We start from the raw sequence: 21,290 nt of genomic DNA, 5'->3' as shown, positions 1-21,290 counted from the left end.
CCGTCTTCACTGGGACTCTCTGGTCATCTGAAAGCGATTAGCTTCCTCTCTGAAGGATTCCCCCCGCACAGGCCAGCTCCCAGGATCCAAACCTGACAGGCTTCATTACGATTCCTATTTTGATTTCTCCACAAATCTGTTCGATTCCATCTGGGCCGATTAAATCCCAGATGAGGCACAATAGCCTTGTGCAGCGGCATTTATTTTGGTTCAACAAATCAAATAAATTCCAGGCCCTGAGATCACTTGAAACAGATCTCTTATGAATACATAGACTGTAATCCTGATGTGTACATGCTGGCAGATGTTAGGTCGAAGGTTTTCAACAGCCTTTGAGTTTAAACAAAGTCTCAGATTTCATCATAGCCAACTAACCCAATTGAAAATCAAGTTATATTTTAATATGACATAAATGACATATGCAAACGCTAAGATGTTTACTTTTGGGTCAAAGCTAGGGGGGGTGATCCACAATGAATTAGACTTGAATAACTTACAAATAAGAATGCAAACAAATGTTTTGTAGACCCAGTAAGTACAAAAAAATTCCATGAAGACAAGATTAACTCAAGTCTGTAAATCTTATATTTATTTGTCTTCTAAAGTCATTTCCTGGCGGCTTGTTTTGCTCTTGACTCACACCAGCCTCAGAGGCAGCGTTACCATGGTTTCCTCCATCTACTGTTTTTATCTAGGTGATGGCAGCCAGTGTGCTGAAGAGTTTTAAGACATCTTATAATCTGGGGTAAGGTGAGCTGCCAACATCATAACTGTGGATGTTTCAAGTTTTGGGATTAGATAGTCCTCTGCTCTTCTTTTTTTCTTGATTTACTTGATTTGCATAAGCCTTCAGCTTCCAAACGAGTTCTGCCTCCTCAACGTTTCAGTTGCTCTGCTGGATAGGAAGCAGGTCAACAGACTAGAGATGTATTCTGAACAAACTAGAAACATTTATGGTGCCTCTGACATAATCTACAAATACTTAACTCCTTTTTGAGATGCTGCATGTTTAGCAGTGAGAATTCAAAAAAAATATTAATGATCTATAATTTAGTTTCTGTATGACCACCACGTTGTGCATTGTACACAGCTGTAAATGCTGGTAAAAATGAAACTATAAACAACATCTGAGTATTTCCCAAATTAAGGCCCGTCAGAGCCCAATTTGTAACGATCAAAAATGTAATAAAAAATGTAACAGAACCCAAAATATAATCAAATACCTTAAATGTAACAGGTTGTTACATTGACAAATGAAATAAGTTGTTACATTTTGGGCATACATTTATGTTTTGGGCTTAGCATCTTGTTACAATTTGGACCAGTTGTTTTAGGTTTTATCATTTTTTTTTTAATGGGGCGAGCCTGCAAGCTAGTTCAGGCAGATAACTTGAACTGCACTGCTTTGCACATCCACATCCAATCACGTACTCTGCCTCTAAATTTGGCAGTTTATTTGAACTGATAATCTCCCATCTCTTCCTCTGCCTGCCTCTGATGCCCTGCATTCGTGTTGCTCCATATTTTTTCATCCCAGCAACCACCTGCAGGCTCCGGGAGGGATTGTGTTAAATATGTTTTGCTCATCACTCCTCAATGTTGCTATGTAAACTTCTCTGCTAGGAGTGATGAGGCTGGAGCCTGGGCGCCAAACTTAAATGTATTACTGCAGTAAACAATTGAAACGTGAGTTGACTGACGGAATTACATTTTGGGTTATTCTTGGACATCGAGGCTCTAACAAGGCCTGAGTCCAATATTAAACATTTGGGATTGAGAGGCTCAAACATGGTCTGGAGCAGCAAGATAGCCATACTGACACCAGGCACTTGAGGATTTCTTTGTTAAAACATATTGGGTCCTCAGTCTGGCTTGATATTATCTAATGCATTGCTATACCAAGTTTTTTTTTATTTGCAACTGTGGTCAAAAAGGTTTCTTGAATGTTTGACTTTCTCTTCATCATATTCATCCTAAATGCATCTAAAATTAGTATTCATTCACAGTAATGCTGCCTTTGGCATAGTGAGGAAGGTAGATGTGTTGCTGAGAAAGTTATAGTTACAGCATGAGGAACAAACACGATGAGCAGAGTCCTAACTCAAAAAATGAACTAGGTTATCAAAGCAATGCACCACAACTGTCTTAATCCAGCCTTAAAAATACTTCACCAAAAAAGGTATCAACATCAGCCCTAGCTGGTCGCTGGACCTGAACATAAGCTGCAGGCTTCCCTGATTTCCATAAGAGGGGAACTTGGGATAAGAGCTGTAGTCTTGCAAAATCTTAATGCGACTATAATCAGCTTTTAATGTCCACTTCCTTGAAAAAAGATCACTTTTCATGTGATGAATCGGCCTGATCAGCACACAGGGAGGGGCTGTGTTAAGAAAGAGAGGGCAAGAGAGAAATAATGGTGACAGGCTTTAGTATGATTCATGATTTTAGACTAATTCTGCCAAAATAATTCAGCTCAAGGAAATTACTGAATGTTTATAATGTGGAGACATTTAGCATATCTGTTTGCATTTCCCCATCACTGTCTACAGTTTGCCTTTGGCTCAGGACAGACTTTTGACTAATGACTTTGCATATTGTTATTACCATGCTGAATTTCCAGTTTATTGTTTTTGGAGGATTTGGCTGAAAGCAGCAGACCAGAAATCGAACGCATTAGTGCAACATCCATTTGCAGTACTTTGGGGTAATCAGAGCCTTCAGGCCTATCACATGTCTCCATCAATCAAAAGCAACTAAAGGGTTTAGTTCTGCTCCCTTATGAAGCTCTGTGAAAACAACAGAGGACGACGCCTACACGGTGTAATGAGCGCAGCATTAATAAAGATTCAGTTTAAAATAAATCCAAAGTTTGACTCGTATTGGATGTTTTACAGCTTTCATTTTCTCCTCATCCTATCACAATCACTTATTTCACCTACACTGACTGTACGGTCATTGTGATGTGAGCACTCTCGACAGGCTGTACCTATCTGACCCTCTCTCTATATATATATATAAAACCATTTCATCCACAAATCAAAGCCCTGTAAAACTCCACATAATCCGTGTTGACAAGTGAAACAATAAGTGAGATTTGAAGCAAGTGAGCGTGAGTGCTGGGTACACAGAGTGAACACAGACTAAAATAGACACAAAGAAAGGAAAGTACAGCACAATCAGGTTCAGACAACTCAACATGTTTGTGCAGCAGAGACCTTTCTTTTCAGCATTTCTAGTCTATCTTTTTATCTTGAAACAGAACAGGTATGAGTCGAAGGTACAGGGATCTTAACCTCCTTATAAACAGTTTCAGTTGCATTTAAAAACGGGTGTTTGTTAGTGATTCAAACGAGGATTGATTTTAGTAAATGATCAATCTGAATGGTGAATACAAATCATCTACATTCCCTGTGACAGACAAATGTTCCCTTGGAATATACCATAAAATGTCTGCTCCAACGTCAACTCTGGGTCCCTCAGTGAATGGACAGGTCTAAAACAAAGAGTGATGGTATTTCCATTATCAAAGCTATCACCTAGCTGAAAGCTACAGTAATTTTTTTTAAACTGAGACAGATAGTTTGATAACTCAAGAATGATAAGTACTACAAGTATTACATTAACAGGTCATTACATTTTGATTTAATTTAAGATAACACTACATTTTTCAATGCATTAAAAACATAGTTTTTTACTAAAATGTGTTTTAAACAAAAAACAAAACAAAAATAAACAACAACAAAAAATCCCTGATCCATTTGATGTGTTGACATTATCAAAACCAGACCAGTATGGTTAGCATGAGGCTAATGAAAGCATGCTTGCACAGAGCTGAAGCAGTCAGAAGATTACATTTGTCAGGCTGCTTTAAAGATGGCCAACGTTGTGCTTGTGCTATACCATATAAGACGAAACATGCAAATAGAAGAAGTATGATGATGTCAAGATAAACAGCAAATTTAGATTTAGGAGGCAACATTTTTCATTTTTATCCCTGTTTATGCGGAAAATGCATGTGCAATTTGAATTTGTTAGGGGTTTTCCAGGAAGCCCTCAAGACATATAACATTCTGCAGCTGCCTCACTTTAATGGTGCAACAATTAGTTAGTCAGCCAATGCATGGATCTAATGCTACACCATATAGGCATAATATAAGAAATGCTCCCATCTATGTTACAACTGGACATTCATATGGGATCTGGACACTAAGAGAGTGGCCTGATGCAGTGAGGCCGAGGGCCAAAAGAGATTGCATTAGTTTACATTTAAATTCTACTTTACAAGTACTTCAGGTGACATTCTTGTCTTTTAATATCTTGAATTCAGACATTTTACTGGTCAAGTAAATGCAGGTTTAAAACTAATATGACAGTTTTTATGCAACATGAGCACTGAGTGTACTAGTATTGAATGTATAGAGTTAGGATGTAAAATAACACAGTAAGGCCCTCAGTGTTTTTCCAAGGGTGTGTGGGGCAGCATCTTTAATCAAAATATTAGCTACATTAAATGTCTGACAGGATGCAAAGATGCAAATATAAAGATAGTATGATGTTAGGATAATGGTGATCTTGAGCACATCATGCATACAGTTTTGCTTTTGCTTCTTAGCACTGGACAAAGCACAGCTGCAATTGATAACAGTCTCAGGTGATTTGCATGCATTTGGCTATGAAACATGTTGGTTTCAAATAACACTGAGTCAACAAATACAGTCAACTGACCTCAACAGCTCTATGAACGAATGATGACAATGGATCTCATGATATTTAACATGATAAGTGAAAAAGTTGACCTGCCTGTGGCCATTGATGGAAAAAATCTGGAATCACTAAAACTATGAGTCAAGTCAATGCAAATGTATTTAAATAAAGCATATCTAAAAATAACTCAGGCTGATTAGAGATTCAATAAAACAACATGATGTAAAGGTTGGCCAATCAAGCAGTTGGTACAAAAGGAAACCATAAAACAGGTGTGACAAGGTTTAAAGTTTCAAAAAGGTTAATCCCAGAATGAATATGTAGCTTAATCCCAGATCAGCTGTACCGAGAGGCTTCAATGATGTGATGTTGTGTTACGAGTAGATGGCTTGTATGTGACTGTCATGTTGAAGTCTTTGTCAACTTATGATGTTGCAAATGGAACTGAGATAAATTCCAGACTTGAACTCACTAAAAGGGTCTGGATTTCTGACAGCTACTGACCCATGCCTCTGAATGTTAAAAGAATAAAACATCCATGCAAACTGTATATGTCTGTAAAAGCCTCAGTTTCTGCATCAGCTGTCATTGCTGTACCATCTGATGCTGGAACATAAGTGAAATGTTTCACCAGGAGCTTTTCCCCACCGTGATGCACTACAGGCCTGATGCATCACAACGTGATGTACCAGGATGATTGATGTCAACTCCCTCCTCTTAATCACTTGAGAGCTAGTCAGCCTCTTGACAGTCTGGCAGCCATTTTGGATTCTTCTGTAATGACTGGAGAGACAGGTAGCAGATGATGTTAGCTGACGCCGGTCTCACGGATCACTAGCACTCTGTCAGTGATTAAGTGACTCATCTACCTCTAGTAAACAAACCCCCAGTAGAGCATCTTGCATCCATCAAAAGCTGCCTTTGACTCGCTCTGCTTATCAGACTTGGAAGAGATCCATCATACCTGCACAGAGCACCGGATGCTGTGTGGTCTCTCGGGACTGGTCTCATAAACAAACAAACTCTGTTCAGACCGCAGCCATACATGTGTTAAGGGAACGCCGTTAACTTTTCTACTGACTACAGAAAGATATGGCGTTCCCATATGTGTCGCACTTCAGGGAAATGAAACTGGAAACACTTGCAAGTTTTTAGTGACCTGATTTCTGCCTACAACAACAAACTTGATGGAACTTAAATCCTGGAAAGTTAACTACTGAAAAATAAGAAAACAAACCTCACAAACTTTACTTTTTCAAAAAGCAGAGTGTATGGTTCAGACCTAAACCAGATTCTTTATTCCACTGTTTAGATAAATACAGAGGACTGTGTTAACATACTGTGCTTTAATACTGTAATTTGCTTCAGAAATATAACTGGAGGCTTTTAAGAGCCTCTCTATGGGCTTGTATGTCTCAGCACAATGCCACACTTTCTGAACTGCACAGGCTGTTAAGTACAAAGCCAAAGCAAGGCACTTCAGTCTTTATTGATAGCTGCGTGTTTAGGATAAATGTGGTGATGTGACAGATCTTTCTTGAATTGCATGGGTTGCATTGTTGATGCGGACAACCCTTCAGGCTCAGTTTGATTTCAGCAGATTAATTTAGCTTCCTCTCTTACGCAACGCCATCTCAGCTTTCAAGCAGTCTCACTGATCTCAGGCTCACCTTTGACTCCTTGCATGGGTGGCTAGCTGCTGCACTGCAGTCCCTTGATAACAGCTTAGAAAAGAAACAACACCGCTCTTAAAAAGATCCTTAAACATCAGAGTCAGACCTGATAGGAATATTGTTTGAAAGCGTGCTGCATTGACAAACAGCACAAGTGAGAAGGTGGCGATGTAAAGCAGCTTTGATTCAGTCCTGAATGCAGCATGTGGAGCAGTTAAAGATCAAACAGATACAACGGTATGAGAATCTTGTAGAGCATGTGTTTGATGGGCATTATCACAGGCTAAAATAACATCAGAAAGCTACATTGGATCTATGTCAAAGAAGGTCACTGCTACTGAATGGAAAAAGGTCAACATATCATTCTGACATTTTCTTCTTTGAAGAGTTTTTAGATGTTATAAACACTCATATGCTCTTGGGTTTTTATATGACTTACAAGAGCAGACCAGACAATCAGTGGGAAAATCTGAGCTTTCAACGTGATCATTTTCAATGCTTGTAACCACTGCTGTGAGGTATGTCATGTGCAGTGAGTCCCACACTGCGGCAGAACTGACCTTAAGTTGCATTTTCTGCAGCAAAGATTCAACATAAGGGATTTTTTTTACTGTTCAAAGAAAGCAGGATGAGATTTTCATCTAAAAACACGGATTAGACATGTACACTGCGAGACAGGGAATAGATGGAGGTGCCACAATGACACAAATCTTATGGAGGTCCCTCATTTGCACTTTATAAAAGCAGCTTTTTCATTCAGATTTTTATCCATCTATTCACTGAGGCGATGTAGTCAGACACAGTTATGCCCACTACATGGGTCTTATAATAGCAGAGAGTAAATGCTGGTATGGTCTGAGCTAATGACTGTGTCAGCTGGAGAATGAGGTCACAGCATGAGAATGGTTCTGCTTGAAGAAACAATGGCCAAATGTTTTGGAGGGAAGAAACCTGCTATTATGACACATTTACTGTATGTCTCAACATAGGGGGGAACTCCAGTGATTTGCCACCACTGTGCTTTCATAAAGCTTGGGGACTCAGGAGCCAGACTAAAAGATATGGGTTCAATTCCATTAATACTACATGAATACTATGTTTCCCATGATGCCAATCAATATGTCTCTTATCAAACATTTCTCAATCTTCCAAATGCTGGTTAACGTTGTAATTCAGCCATATTTCAGGGACACCAAGGCCGAATCAAGTTGATGCTGATGACATTTTCATCACCCCATGATTTCTTAAGGGTAATTTAATTATTTTGCCTTCTGTTTCTTCCAAATAGGGAAGCATAGAGTTTCATAAATTGCTAAGAACAATTTTGCAGAAGTCAGCTTTCAATGTGGCAAAATTACGTGAATAAATAACAGAAATAAATTTTAGAGTAATAAAAACAAGCTCAGTTGTTTTTGGTAGTTGCTTTCTTATCTCTGCTTAAGGCTAAAAGCTCTGGGCTACATTAGCTACCATTACCAAAACACACTTGAATCTTGACCACACTGTGAGAGGGCAAGATGCATTTTTAGCATTTACAAATTCGTTGAGAAATTGCAAAGTTTCAAGGCTAGCTCTTTTCAAGGCTCCTTTAAATGCATCCAACATAGTGTCTCATTTTACACTCCCAAAGTGTTAATTAAGAGTGAAAAGGGGATATGCAAATAAGTTAGAACAATGTATTAATGTTCTTTCTTAATGCAAACATAACTTTAGTATGTTCTTAAAGGATTGCTGTAATGTTGGTTACTAGTGTTTTACACTAATGTTAATATCCTGTTATTACAGAGGCCACCTAGTGGGTGCTGTTCAGGCAGGAGTGAGCTGTGTAGTCCATTTTTCTTCAAATAGTCAAAAAAATATGTCAAGTAAGTTCCCTAAGTTCTGTAAGTAGCATCGCTTATTGACATTTGCAAAAACTGGCAGAGTTCTCCTTTAAAAACCATGACTTTGCCAGGTCAGCGGGTTTATGACAAATTGTTTTCCCTTCGATTTGAAGTGTTCAGTGCATTTATCTACAAAGCCAAATCAAGGTCAGCTAACCCCCTCACAGCACTTATTCACAGCTCCACGCTCCATTTGATTCCTGTATTAAAAAAACAAAAAGACAAAAGAAACAACAGCGCAGGCTGTAATTCCCACCTGGGCAGATTGTGTGATAACAAAGCCACAACAGGTGAAATTTGGCTCAGTTTATCAGCTGGTGCAGCATTTATTTTGGAGTGTAGTGTAAGCATCATTAAGAATCAAAATGCACCACTCTGTTAAGGGAAAATACGCACATGTGCCAGTTCACAACAGCAGACTTTGATGTACCCGCCCATATTTCAGAGCCTAAGTGTTTGCTGAATTGCAGCCAACAGCCAAGACAATACAGAGTCTTTGAGATATACCATACTCTCAAACAGTGACGCTCTCAGGCTACAGAGGACAGCTGATAGCCAAATGGTCCTTCAGTTGACTGAGGGCTAGGGATTTTAGGTTTAAGACATCAATGTGGGGATAAAGTTGATCAATGTGGGAAACTCAGTGAAGGAGCAGTGGGATTTAGCACTCTAGCCTCATTCACAGGCTAAAAAGTACACAAGGTTTGACTTTGCATTTAAGAAAATCTTGCTTTTAGTGGTAAAATGGCAAAATTATGTTATTTTTAAAGAAGTTTTTCTGACAGCCCCCCTCAGGTGAATGAAGTGATCGCAGGGAGATCAGATCAATGAGGTAGAACCCTGACTTGCATTCACAGAGTAAGACATTCTTCTGGCTGCACTGCCAAGGAAAAATCACCCGGGACATGTCATTACCTGACATCATCCCTCCTATCCTCTGTCCTCTTCGGGTGACCAGCACACCCCTCTTGTTCCTCGACAAGAGCTGTGTGCTGGTCAGCACTGCAAGGCCAGTGAACCCCAGATAGCTGCACTCTGGTGCTGGATACCAAACAGCCCATCACGAGATAGCACGCCTCTCGCTGTCAAGCACACCGCGAGAAATGAGGTTAAATGGCACTATCTACACAACTTGGGAGCCTCTTCTATTTTTATTAAGGGTGATGACAGCCTCTATTCTTTGGAGAGGGGCAATCCAATTCTAGGAAATAGTTATAAATAAGTGCTAAGGCATCCACAAGGATTTCTATTTATCTATTTTACATAGTTTTATATTGTTTCCAAAAATTGGAGACAGCTGTTTGAAACACACGTTGTGTTTCATGAATGCATCTCAATCTACAATCCAAACATACTTCAGATGATTCAGTGCAGAGAAAACCACGACCAACGACCGGAGGGGACCTGTTTACTCTTAATTTCTTTCATGTAATGACCCTTTAAACACCACAGCGAACTTGTTAGAATAAATTTCAGACATTTTGAAACCAGCTCCTGAGGGAAATTTCTCTAATACTAATGACTGTGGTAACTATACAATCTTCCTAATCTCCCACCATCTTTTTCCACAGAGCTATTTGGAGAGTGTGGGAAAAGTAGAGCAGCTGTGTAACATCACCTTTTAACCACTTAAATGAAGAAAAAAAAACAGATGCAGAATAGTTTCCAGTGGTGCAGCATTGTAGCGACTGTACTAAGAGTCTAAGCTATAATGATCCTGTTTTCAGTGTTCAGATCTGAGTCCTAACAGGAATGTATAATAGGATGCTCCAAAACAGTTTCTTATGTTTTCAATGTCAATTTTGATTTCTAGATTTGGATACTGGCTGACACAGCTTCAACTGAGTGGGATCAGTTAAATAAAATCAATAAAATATGCACAATATTGGTTTAAAAACACCAGTAGCCAACATTCAACACAACACTTACTGACTTTGGGACTAACTGATGATTACATTCATTTAGTACATTGACAGTAATGCATTTTAAAGCAGATCAAATTTAATTTTAGGTATAACGTGTTAGCTTAGCATGTTCAGCATTTTAGAGCTGAACACAAAGTGCTGCAGAGACAGTATGACTGCAGCTTCACTAGTTTAACTGAGCACTGAACAAAGTAATACACCAATAAAATTTGACCTCTTAAGGGCACTTGATGGAAAATCAAAAGATCATAAAGTATATTACGATAGATCATCAAGGACATCCATCAAAAACTATTGATAATTTCTTTTAAGACTCAAATACCGATTAAATTAACCAAACATTAAAATAAAACATTAGAAAGATTCAGGTTCCGACCGCATTACTCACCTAGCAGCTGGACTCCTCTGGTGAGCCCGTAGACGTCAATAAGAGCCCACAGAGGTTCAGAGACATGCACCCCGCTGAAGAACAGCATTGGGCTGGAGTCATTGATCCGGTAGAACACCCGGCCCTTTTTGTCCACCCAGAAGGAGATGATGTTCCCCTCATTCGACAGCTCTTCTGGTAGGGCTTTAGCCCAGAAGCCACTCTGGGACACCAGGTCGGGACAGGCGTACTTTGGCAAGGTGTCAGGGTTTATCCTTGATGGGTCTTTGGTTGTAAAACCAAGACGTAAGGCACCACTCCAGCAGCACTGCTTTTTAGTGATCTGGAGAATATGCAGTAACAAATTTTCAGTTAATGACAGTAAACTTAAGATTCATTATTTACTTCATTCTTATGTATTAGCTAATGTATACATTAGCTAGAAAAGGACAAAGCAGGGCCATGCTGTAAAGCTATTAGCTAAATGCTAATGTCAGCACACATACATGACAGTGCTCATATGCTAGTGTTCCTTTAACTTTAACTTTGTTACTTTAGGGTATATTATCATGTTAATATTAGCTAATCAGCACTAAACAGAAATGACAGCATATACCAAAGGAAATCGTTCATTTAATATGTAATTGGTCCTTTACACAAAGTATTTGAACATCAAAAGTTGTGCCAAATAAAATGATGACATGAATAATGAAAATATAAAGACAATTTAATTTAACCCCTGGCAGATCACCAGTAAATGAATTCAGACCAGCAATGGCATAGTTGCTGATCCGGCTCCATAGCTAAATATCTGTTTTCAGACAAACAAGACTACTAACCTTGGTATTTTTATCACCTGCAAACTATTTTTGTCTTATTTCAAACATGTATTTACTCTGCATTGAACTGTGCCAGATAAGACTACTCCTCACATGGCAATGCTTGCCCTGCTCCCTCACTATCAGGACATAGATGGCCTGATAGGTGAAGTGGAAACTTGTTCTAAGCTGCTGCAGCTTTGGCCCACACAAGAGCAGAGAGGGAAGAGAGAAAATCAAAGCTGGAAAGCAAAGACGGGGGATAGAGTGAGGGAGAGGGAGACAGGGAGATGAAAAATAAAAACAAACAGAGAGAACTGAGCATTGCATCAGTGCTGTATTGACCCAAACTGGGTCAATTTTTAACCCAGTGTTTTTTTTTTTGTGTAGCATGCTGGGATTTTTGATCGACTTCCTTTTCTTTTCTTTTTATCTTTTCACTGTTTACACATCACAACCCCAAAACATGCTCTGAATGCTTTCACTGGGACATGTCTGACGTGTTTTTTTTTTTTTTTTTTTTTTTTTTTACCTTCAGCCGAACCTGCTCATACACAGCGATAGGCCTGTTGCTGAAGGTGATAGCGTTACAGAAGCTGGCTTGTCTTTTCACGGTCCTATGAGACATGTCCATGACGATTTGTGAGCCCTTGGTGCTGGGGTGGAAAAGCAGGGGGAAGGCAGACAAACTCCCACATGGTTGGATGGGCAGGCAGCGCTTGGGCTTGTGGTGGCATCGGTGGGATGTGACGGGAAACGGGCCATTCAGAGAATCTAAGTGGAAAAGAAAAGGAGTTTCTTATCTTGAACCACAGGTGGGGAATAGAAAACACATTACTGACAATTTCGAGTGAAAAAAACAACAAATTTTAGATTAGATTAGAATATTAGATCAGCTCATGTGCCGCACAGCAAGCTTCACTTTAAATAAAACACAGACATCATGAGGTGAACTCCAGGATGTGACCTGCTGTCAGCTCCTGTAACATCCAATTCAGAAAAAAAGGTTTGAAATAATCTAATCTTTGGATCCTGTTTCCAGTTTCCAAGGTAGCACAGTGCAACCTTCCTCCTACTGTGAACACAAAAGACCTACGTGCAAAGTTAATAACAAGCTAAATGTCCTTGAATAAAAGAACATACTAGACAAGGATGGAAATACTTCTTGTTGTGTAAGAAAGAAACTGGATGAGGCAAATTGATATAGTTTCAGATGATAATCAATATATCTGTTTTATCCTGATGGAAGTTTTTCTTAGACAGTTTGCTTCTCACCAAACAGGATCACATTTTTACTATTACAGGTAGAAAGAAGGAAATGAAGAAAAAGAAGAAGAAAAAAGATATCTTAACAGCTAAGTGCAGCAAAGATGAATCTTTTGGATCTCTTAGGATGTTCAGCTGGTTGATACAGTCTATTCAAGCTTCTCTATTAATAGCCAAGCATGGCTGTTACATGTTACTCCCAGCTGTGGTTCATGTTTTCACAGACTCTTGTCCATACTCTTCATAATTATCTGGCCTTCTCACAATTTACCCTGTTGTGTTGAATACTTGATTCTGTTTGGTCAAAACCCATAACATAATCATGAATTCTCAATTGTAAGAGCAATACTGGAGACATCCTGTTGTCTTGCTTGTCACATCAAATCAATCTGTGGAGAAGCGTCTGGGCCACTGGACTTCTGCCTTTTTGTTCCTGTTTTTTATTTTAGTTTGAAAAACACTGAGGAAAAATCATTAGTCATCATCTCAGGCTGGTTTTGGTAGTTATCACTGATAGGGAATTTAGCGCAACATCCTGTCTAGCAGCAGCAAGTCAGTGCATCTCTTGTTGCTGAGTGCTACCAAACCAGTTAACTGTAGTGAGAAAAGTAGCAGTGCTGAAAGTTGTGACACTTGTGTCATTTAGTTTTTAAGTGTGGCAACTGCAAAGCTCTGAGAAAACAGAGAGCTGAATGAGGAAATGTCAACACACAGTTTAACATTTAAATTCATACTCAAAAACATTTCAAATTTCATCCCCTTCAGGATGAAACAAGTCTGCCTGTTTCACTTTTTGCTCACCCTGTCAGAATTCTAATTTGCATAATCACTTTACTTCATTCCTTTCATATTAATGCTACCAAGTAAAGAGGAAACCACCTTCCGTGTCAAAATGAAAATGAAAGAGAGCACAAAATCTTCCAAACAGAATTACCATCGCTCAATGAGATTTAAAGACATTAATCTTGCTAAGCCGGTCAGAGGAAGCAGCAAAATAAGAGCAGACCCAAAGGAGAACATCTGACTCACCATGTGCAGGAGGGTTTTTAATATTTTTCCCATGTGAACATGCGTGAATCATGACTGCTCCCACTATCCCACAGTATCTCATGATGGAGCCGGAACATCATTCGTTCACACCACATTTGTCTTTTTTGGGTTTAAGACTGAAAAACAATTCGCCTAAAGTCGTCATGATTCACTCCTTTTTATCAGGACTAACTATCCCCTTTGTGTTTAAGACATCTCCCACACACCAAGGTCACTGGGGTGGTGTGGAGAAGGAATTTCCTCACACAAATTAAGTTCTCATCACATTTAAGGACAGGGTCACGCAGAATTATTTGATAAAATGTACGAGTGTAATCAAATCAAGCACTAAAGCACTTGAGTCCTCTACAATGACATTTAAAGGCCTTAAAGTATGAAATGTGCCAAGACTGGAGGCTAAACACATAAATTTGGCCTAATTAACACTTCCTCGTCCTTGAGAAGTGCCTGTTTTTTCACACCTAAATCTGGAGGACGGTAGAAACTGCTCATGTTTTTGTGTGAGGGAGAAAGACATCGCTGGAGATGGTTATTGTTTCCTCCTCTTTGTGGCCTTGGGGAGTTGAGAGGTTTATAACGTACGCTGAGACAAATCAAACACTCGTGACACTGACTTGACATGTGACCTCTGACACCAGGCTACTATTGTTGTGATATGAGTGCAGAGGTGTGGGTTTGAAGCCTCCACCCCTCTTGGATGTAGACACTCTAATTGTGCAGAAAGCAGAAAGAGTCTTTCCTTGTGGTTCACAATAAGAGAGGCTCTGCCAAGTGTTCTGGGCTCAGTGCAGTCTATTTGTTAGGCCCCTTGCATGCTCTTGTCCCTGCAGAACAATGTTGAATTGTGTTCTTTGCACAACAGTGGACTTAAATGAAGTCATAACAAATCCTTCAACCATATTGCAAACATGATGTCATGTCAGACGTGATGTCTTCGGGAAAACAAAACAGGGCTGTATTGTACTCCATCAAAACCAGGCCTGAGACTGAATTGAGTGTTTCCTGCAAGGTCACAAAACAGACGCAACACCTCTCCAGCCACTGGGGACAGATTCACAACTTATGACCATCTAATCGAACCGAGAATGTAAAACCTTGATAATTTGCATTCTCTTACTCTGTTTTACATTAGCACTGATTGCTTTAAATTCAGGACAAATGGCTTACTTAAACCTATGAATGAAGTTAACTTGTAGACAAATAAAAAGTTTAACTTGGAGTAAATGCAAATGTTGGGCTAGTTACAGCTAACACTGCTGATTTTAGACTCTATTTTGAAACCACCAGATGTAGAGATCAGTGTCAACAATGATAATAGCACTGTCACATTCAAAGAAAGGTAGTATGACAGATGTGAAGAGTGAGATTTTACAGACAAAAAAAAAACACATTTTACACATCTGTTTAACCAACAACAAAAAAAAAGAGGAAATTTGTTGGTGAAAATCTCCACAAAGGTTTATTGGCGACATGCTACCAATCAGCTTCTTAGAAATCCATCCTAGTGTCAGCAGAGAGAGGCAAAGCAGGAAAAAAAAACTGGTAATAAAAATGAACAATGCGCTTTGGTTTAATTTTGTCATCTTCAGGCGGAAATGTGTGCAGAAAGTCAAAAACAAAAACAACAACAACTGGACACAAAACAAAACAAAACAAAAAATTACATCAGCTTCAACCAGAAACTTTTGGAAATAATTGTCATCTGTTTGATTTTACTGACAGGCATAAAAGGAGATCATTAGCATTGACCATGTTAATAAGTGAAAGAGTGGAATATGGCGATACACCATTTCTGCAGGGCACTGATGATTCACTTTGTAAGTCAAATAAAGTTGTTTTATTTCTTCTCTTTTGTCATAAACATATAAAAAGTTTTCTTGGAATGATTAACGAGTCATAGGTCTTTACGCATCTCTGCACACAAATTGACTGCCTCTGCTGTCATAAAAAATAAAGCTACAAACAAAACTCCTGTCCAGTGTCCCCTAAACTCTTTACCTGCCTCCTGTTTGATCTTCACTTAAAAAAAAGTGCAACTTCATATCAGGCCTTCGATGGTTATCTTTCACAAGACAGGCCCTTACAAACAACATCCAATAGAACAAAGTGCGTCTGATATGTTACAAAAATGTCCCCCCTTTGGTGGATTTGATAAGTAAATCTGTAAGGCCTGAAAATATGTTTCCTGTTGGTGTCAGCCCAATACATTTGCTGCATAAATAAAGGGAAAATGATTTATCATGAAATTAACCAGATGAAAGAGATTTACCCATATGTATGCTTGGAGGATCACTCTTTTTGGTTAGTTTTTACCTCCAGTGACAGGACCACACTCTGTGATTGACATGACAGAAGGTCTGGAGGGGAACATTGTAAATAAACTTGTTTTGCTCTTTGGGGACCTTGAAAGTCACACAAAGTGTCCTAAAGAAACTTTCTGGGTTACACTCTGACCACTAATGAAGAGTTTTGTGGCCTAGGAAGTTGTTTAATTAGTCAGCTACAACTTGAAAAGCCTCAGGTGTGTCTTCAAATGTCCTGCTTTTAGGTTTGCCAACAGTAATGATAATCCAAGTTTTTAAAATTATTAAGAACAGACGACCAAAATGCTACAATTAAATTCTGATGAGTTGTTCCCAGGAGATTTTTTTTCTATCTTTCTTTTTTTTTTTTTTTTGAGAAAAAAAGGATGATTTAAGTTTCCAAACAGATGCTCAATTTTCAATCAGTCAACCAGAAAAAAACAATCACTTATTGGCTCTTACAGTGAAATGTAAGGAATGATAAGTGTTGCTTGTTGTGGCTGTGTTTCTCGTAAGTCAGTGCCATAAGCCAAAGTGAAGCACGTTTCAGTCCTAGATGAAAACAAGACCTTGGCTCGGTCCATTGACAACACCAAACTACTTGATGCGTCTATTGTTCTAACACAGACTTAGGCTAAAATAAACAGGGGGTGGGGATAACACATCTGTCAGTCTATTGTCAAGCATGTGCTGAAACAAATTGAAGCTACAGGGCCACACCTCAGAGAGAACTTTAATCACCCGCAGCTCGTCGTCTCTTTCACCTGTGCAGTTATCAGTGGCCAAGCTTGTCATGTGCCCAATGCAAGGCAGCTTGTTTAACTTCAACCCTTACTACCCTCCCATTCTGTCCTTTTCTCAGAGAGAAGGAAGTTGTCTTCTAAATGTACACTGGTGTGTTTTCATGAACAAATATTTCACCATACATTGATGTGACAGTAAAGCAGGGGTTACATGAAAAAAAAACAAGGAAAACACAAATGGGGACCTCAATTGACAACAAACACTGCATTTAAGAATACCATGGTTCAGTGGTAGAGCTGCACGATTTGGGGAAAAGGTGCGATTTGCGATTAGGTGGACAATATTGCGATTGCGATTGTGCTCGCGATTTAATAAAAAAAGTTGTGTCATGATGAGTCTACAGACTTGCTTGGTTATCATGGAGAAAAATCTGAACTGCATGTGCTGACATTGCGATTGCGATTGCGATATCCTCTTTTGCGATTACATAATTGCATGTGCTGACATTGCGATTGCGATTGCGATAATCGTGCAGCCCTATTCAGTGGTTGACCAATATCAGGTTTTTTAATTGCTAATGATAATGGCGATATTTCAGGGCAGGTATGTTGATGGTTTGTACTTAATGAATGGTAAATGGATAAGTACTTATATAGCACTTTTCTAGTCTTTCCGACCACTCAAGGCGCTTTACACTACTAGTCTCATTCACCCATCCACACCACATTCATGAACTGAACATCAAAGTTGTTGTTGTTTTTTGCACTTCAAAATACAAGAACGTAATAGTTATATCAAATATTTAACGCATATAAAATCCAATAAACAAGATGAGTTAGTTTTATTCAATCTGTGATACAGAAAACTATGTTGGGTTGTGCTAGAGTTTCCAGAACATAATTTGTGCTTATGATTTAACCTTGTTTACTTCTACACATGGTCATAAAATTTGTATTAAAATTCAGCCAGAGACTGTTTCAGATTTAATGTGCTGACAGTTAGGATGAGAAAAACCTGTTCTAATTTGGTTCGGCATTTAAAGAGCAACCAGCAACCATGCCGATGAGGCTGCCTGCAGTGTCTGCAGGCATTGTTTTTCAAATTAGCCTTGTAGATGCAAGAATCAGAGTGCCAGTTACTTCAAAATGCCTTCATTGGCCAAATTAATCAACCCACAAACATCAGTTATTAATTAGTAAAATTGTGTCTTATAGGGCTCAAATTTAGAAACGTTTACCGTCTGATTTAATCAGGAGATTATACTTTGTCATTGATTTTCTCAGTATTTAGACTACAGAGTGTAAAAAACTTTCAATAGCTGCTCAGAAAACAAAGAGCCAAAGGTAACAACTTTACTTTACTTTAAATATTACTACTAAATTATTAAATCACCAGTCAAAAAATGAATAACTTTCAATCATTCATATGGCTTTACAAACAAGAGTAAAGAAGCAAATACTCCCATTTATTAAACATGGACCAAAGGTCTTTTTTTAATATCATTATTGCTCAAAAAGCAGTTTGCTGATTGTTAAAACAGATGCAGGGGATTTTTCTGGCTGTCAACCAAACAACTGATTGTCCAGTGTTGCAATTCAACTGCAAACTCCTCTCTTGGACAAAAGTTTGTGTGCTTGGAGAAACTTTTGAATTGTCTCTTAAGTAAACAAAACGTAAAGATAAGAAGTAAACAATACAAATAAACAAACCAACAACAAAACAGAAGAAAAAGAAACGCTAAAAGTGTCTAATAAATATAGGCTGTAAATTTATATTACATGGAAGAGTAGGGAAATCTTAATTGTGTTTCCATTCTGGCAACTGGGTTCTTCAAAGGCAAAATATCGCAACAAATTATTTGATTTACTTCAGATTGAAGCGTACTGTGCACCTGATACATGTTTACGTTGTTTTACGTTATGCACACAGTGATATACACGTAAAGTTGTGGTTACAGCTGCCAAATATGTGATGAAAAGTTGTGCGCTAACTTGGTCCACTCTCCTCTTATAATTCTAACTTTCTATGTGCAGTCTCCATTTTATTTAAATAACTTTAGACATGTTGCTGTATTTTCGTGATAATATTTATGGAAACATACTCATCATAAATTTTCCCTTTATGCAAATCTGGTCGTGACTTACAGAAGGTGGCAAAACTTGGCTAAAGCAGACACTTTCACTTCTCATTTATTCCAGGCTGCCATGCAGGACGCCTACTATTTTGATGCACACGGGCTTAAAGCTGCACGCTCACAACTCCATGATATCATCCTTCAATTTAGCCATCACCAACCATCCCTGATAATTAAGAATCCCGAGCCGTGAAGCCATTATCCTTACCGTAGAAGGTGTTCCTGGTGATTTGACCTCCCATGGCTAAGATGCAAGGTGCGTTCACCTCTCCTCAACGCACCGGCTGGATCCACGAGATTCACGTTCAGCCGCGTATCCCCAGCAGCGGCGACATTACACCGAGACGTTCACAGAAATAGGAGTCCCGAGCAGACAGGTTGAGTGAGTGTGAGTTTGTGTGTGTGTCCAAAAGCTTCATCGACATTCAGCAGCAGTCAAGCAGGCAGCAGCACACAGACAGAGCTCCGCGGCTCCCTCCTGTCCGTGCACAGATCACACTGAAATTAGCATAAAAGGTGGTGGTGGAGGTGGAGCTAGCCGAGACTATTAACGCTGTAGCTACCACAGAGAGGTCCTTAAGAGTCTCAATATGCACTAAATTACCATTATATTAGCATAGACACGTCGAGGACTCTTCTCTCCCACTATCATTTACATTTAATTCATCGGGGGGCTTAATTAGCTGCATTACATACCATTTTTAATGTCTGACTTTTCACTGACAAAAGTTTTGCTTCCTAATTTTTTCTCCTCCCTTTCTCGTAAAACCCCAGTAACTTATCGGACAGTCCAATCAAACAGGTTGAGGTAGTTCTCTATCTCCCCACCTGTTGAAAGGAAGAACCTGTTTGCTTTACCCCTCAGCTTTCACTTTTGAAATGTGCATGCTGCAGTTTGTTGTTGCTGTATTGAATTCACATGACTGGCAGAGATAATCTTGGACAGACAGCAAAACTTCCCAGCAGCATCAGGCAGAAATATCTATCACATGTTAAGTTCAAAAGGCAAAAACTCAGTTTTGATTTATCGATATTTAAACCACAGAAAAGCAGCACATGTGGTCATCCAAGAATATCAAACAGCATTCCGTTTAAAAGCACCGAGAAGTTTTTGACCGTTTTTCTTTTTAGATAGTCTCACTACTCGTGATCCCTCTTTGCAACCTCTTCAAAAAATGAGGTAACAGGTGGAAGATTATTTTCTTCAAAATATATGTATTCTGAATTTCTGTGCCTGTGGTCAGACTATCTACATTGAAAAAAAAAACTAGACTATTTTTTGGTTAGTTTACTTTCTACATTTTATGCTCATGTCTTATACTGCAACTGGATTAGCAAAAAATAAAAACATAAAAAATAAATGTTTCCATAAAACAACAACAACAGCAACTTTGCAACCAGAGATTTGCTTGGCAAAGGTGCAAAATTAGTTTGTATTTATACCTGTATGAGAATGCTTCACTGCTCTTATGGTCTATCAGCTATTTGTTAGGACATGGGAGCACACATTATGATGCTCAATCTATGACAGGGAGTAGTACTCAAGTATATCTGGTTATCTTTTGTTAGCTAGTCAACAGTTACTAGTCATGTAAAGTCTTGTCTGTTGATCATTTTTGTAATAACAATTCTAGACATTGTTTAACCTAACCATCACGCTGTCCTTAATAAACAAACTGCATGGGTTAAAAAGAGAAATATTTTCTTAAACATGGGTGTGGGTGCTTATGGGAAATACAGTCTTCAACCCAGAATAACAAACAATTTCCTGCAAAGAGGATCCCTGATCAACACTACTTGAAATTTTCTTACAATGTATTTAAACAGGTTTTACCAAAGCAGTAGCTGTATGAATTTATAGCTCATTAATATCATTATTAAAAATGAATTTCAGAAGATCAGTAGATTTGGATTCAAATCTCTCATATCGGATATCAAGGCTAAAATGAATCTGTAGCTGTATGTCATAGTTTTTGCAACAAAAACACCAAAGACACTAATATGAGGTCAGTTCCTGGACCTTAGATACTCTGTCCTTCTAACACAATCAGCTGTTAAGTTCATTTAAAACCACAGGCCTGTCAGGTTAGAAACAACAGGATCCAGGGCTCTGTCTGCATTTATAGACTGAGCTCCAAGTACTTCAAGTGCCAGCTAATGCACTGGGCTGTGTTCAGCCTAAAGGTCAGAAAACAGACAGAAGAACATTTTAATTGTACAGAATTTATACAACACTGCACCGACAGGATCCGTTTGTTCTCCTGAAGTTGTCTCTGAGCAACTAAGCATCACACAGTCAGTCATGCAGCTACTTATAGCTAGAGCTATACAAGCAGAAAATGGACTTCTGACAAATCAAAAAGCTCAAAAATGAAGAAATCACCTTAATTAGGAAAAAATATGGTTAAGTATTCATCTGCCAG

The 21,290-nt window shown here is 38.8% G+C and overlaps 1 protein-coding gene across 1 annotated transcript in view; it reads right to left on the bottom strand.

Moving 5' to 3' along the window:
* The window catches only part of LOC141795493 (E3 ubiquitin-protein ligase NEURL1-like), a 35,152-nt gene extending 15,799 nt beyond the window's left edge, over positions 1-19,353 (bottom strand). The window contains exons 1-3 of the mRNA XM_074676396.1: positions 19,076-19,353; positions 11,903-12,144; positions 10,574-10,895 (exon numbers count right to left, since the gene is read on the bottom strand). Of these exons, the coding sequence (XP_074532497.1) occupies positions 10,574-10,895; positions 11,903-12,144; positions 19,076-19,109 (598 nt within the window). The 5' untranslated portion in view covers positions 19,110-19,353. The remainder of the gene's footprint in view (positions 1-10,573; positions 10,896-11,902; positions 12,145-19,075) is intronic.
* Between the last annotated feature and the right edge of the window lie 1,937 nt (positions 19,354-21,290).

The sequence above is a fragment of the Halichoeres trimaculatus genome, unplaced genomic scaffold (genome assembly GCF_033239565.1).
Source record: "Halichoeres trimaculatus isolate MK-OKI-2021-1 unplaced genomic scaffold, fHalTri1.1 fHalTri1_scaffold_8, whole genome shotgun sequence".
NCBI lineage: Eukaryota > Metazoa > Chordata > Actinopteri > Labriformes > Labridae > Halichoeres > Halichoeres trimaculatus.
This window is presented reverse-complemented; position numbering and strand designations above follow the sequence as displayed.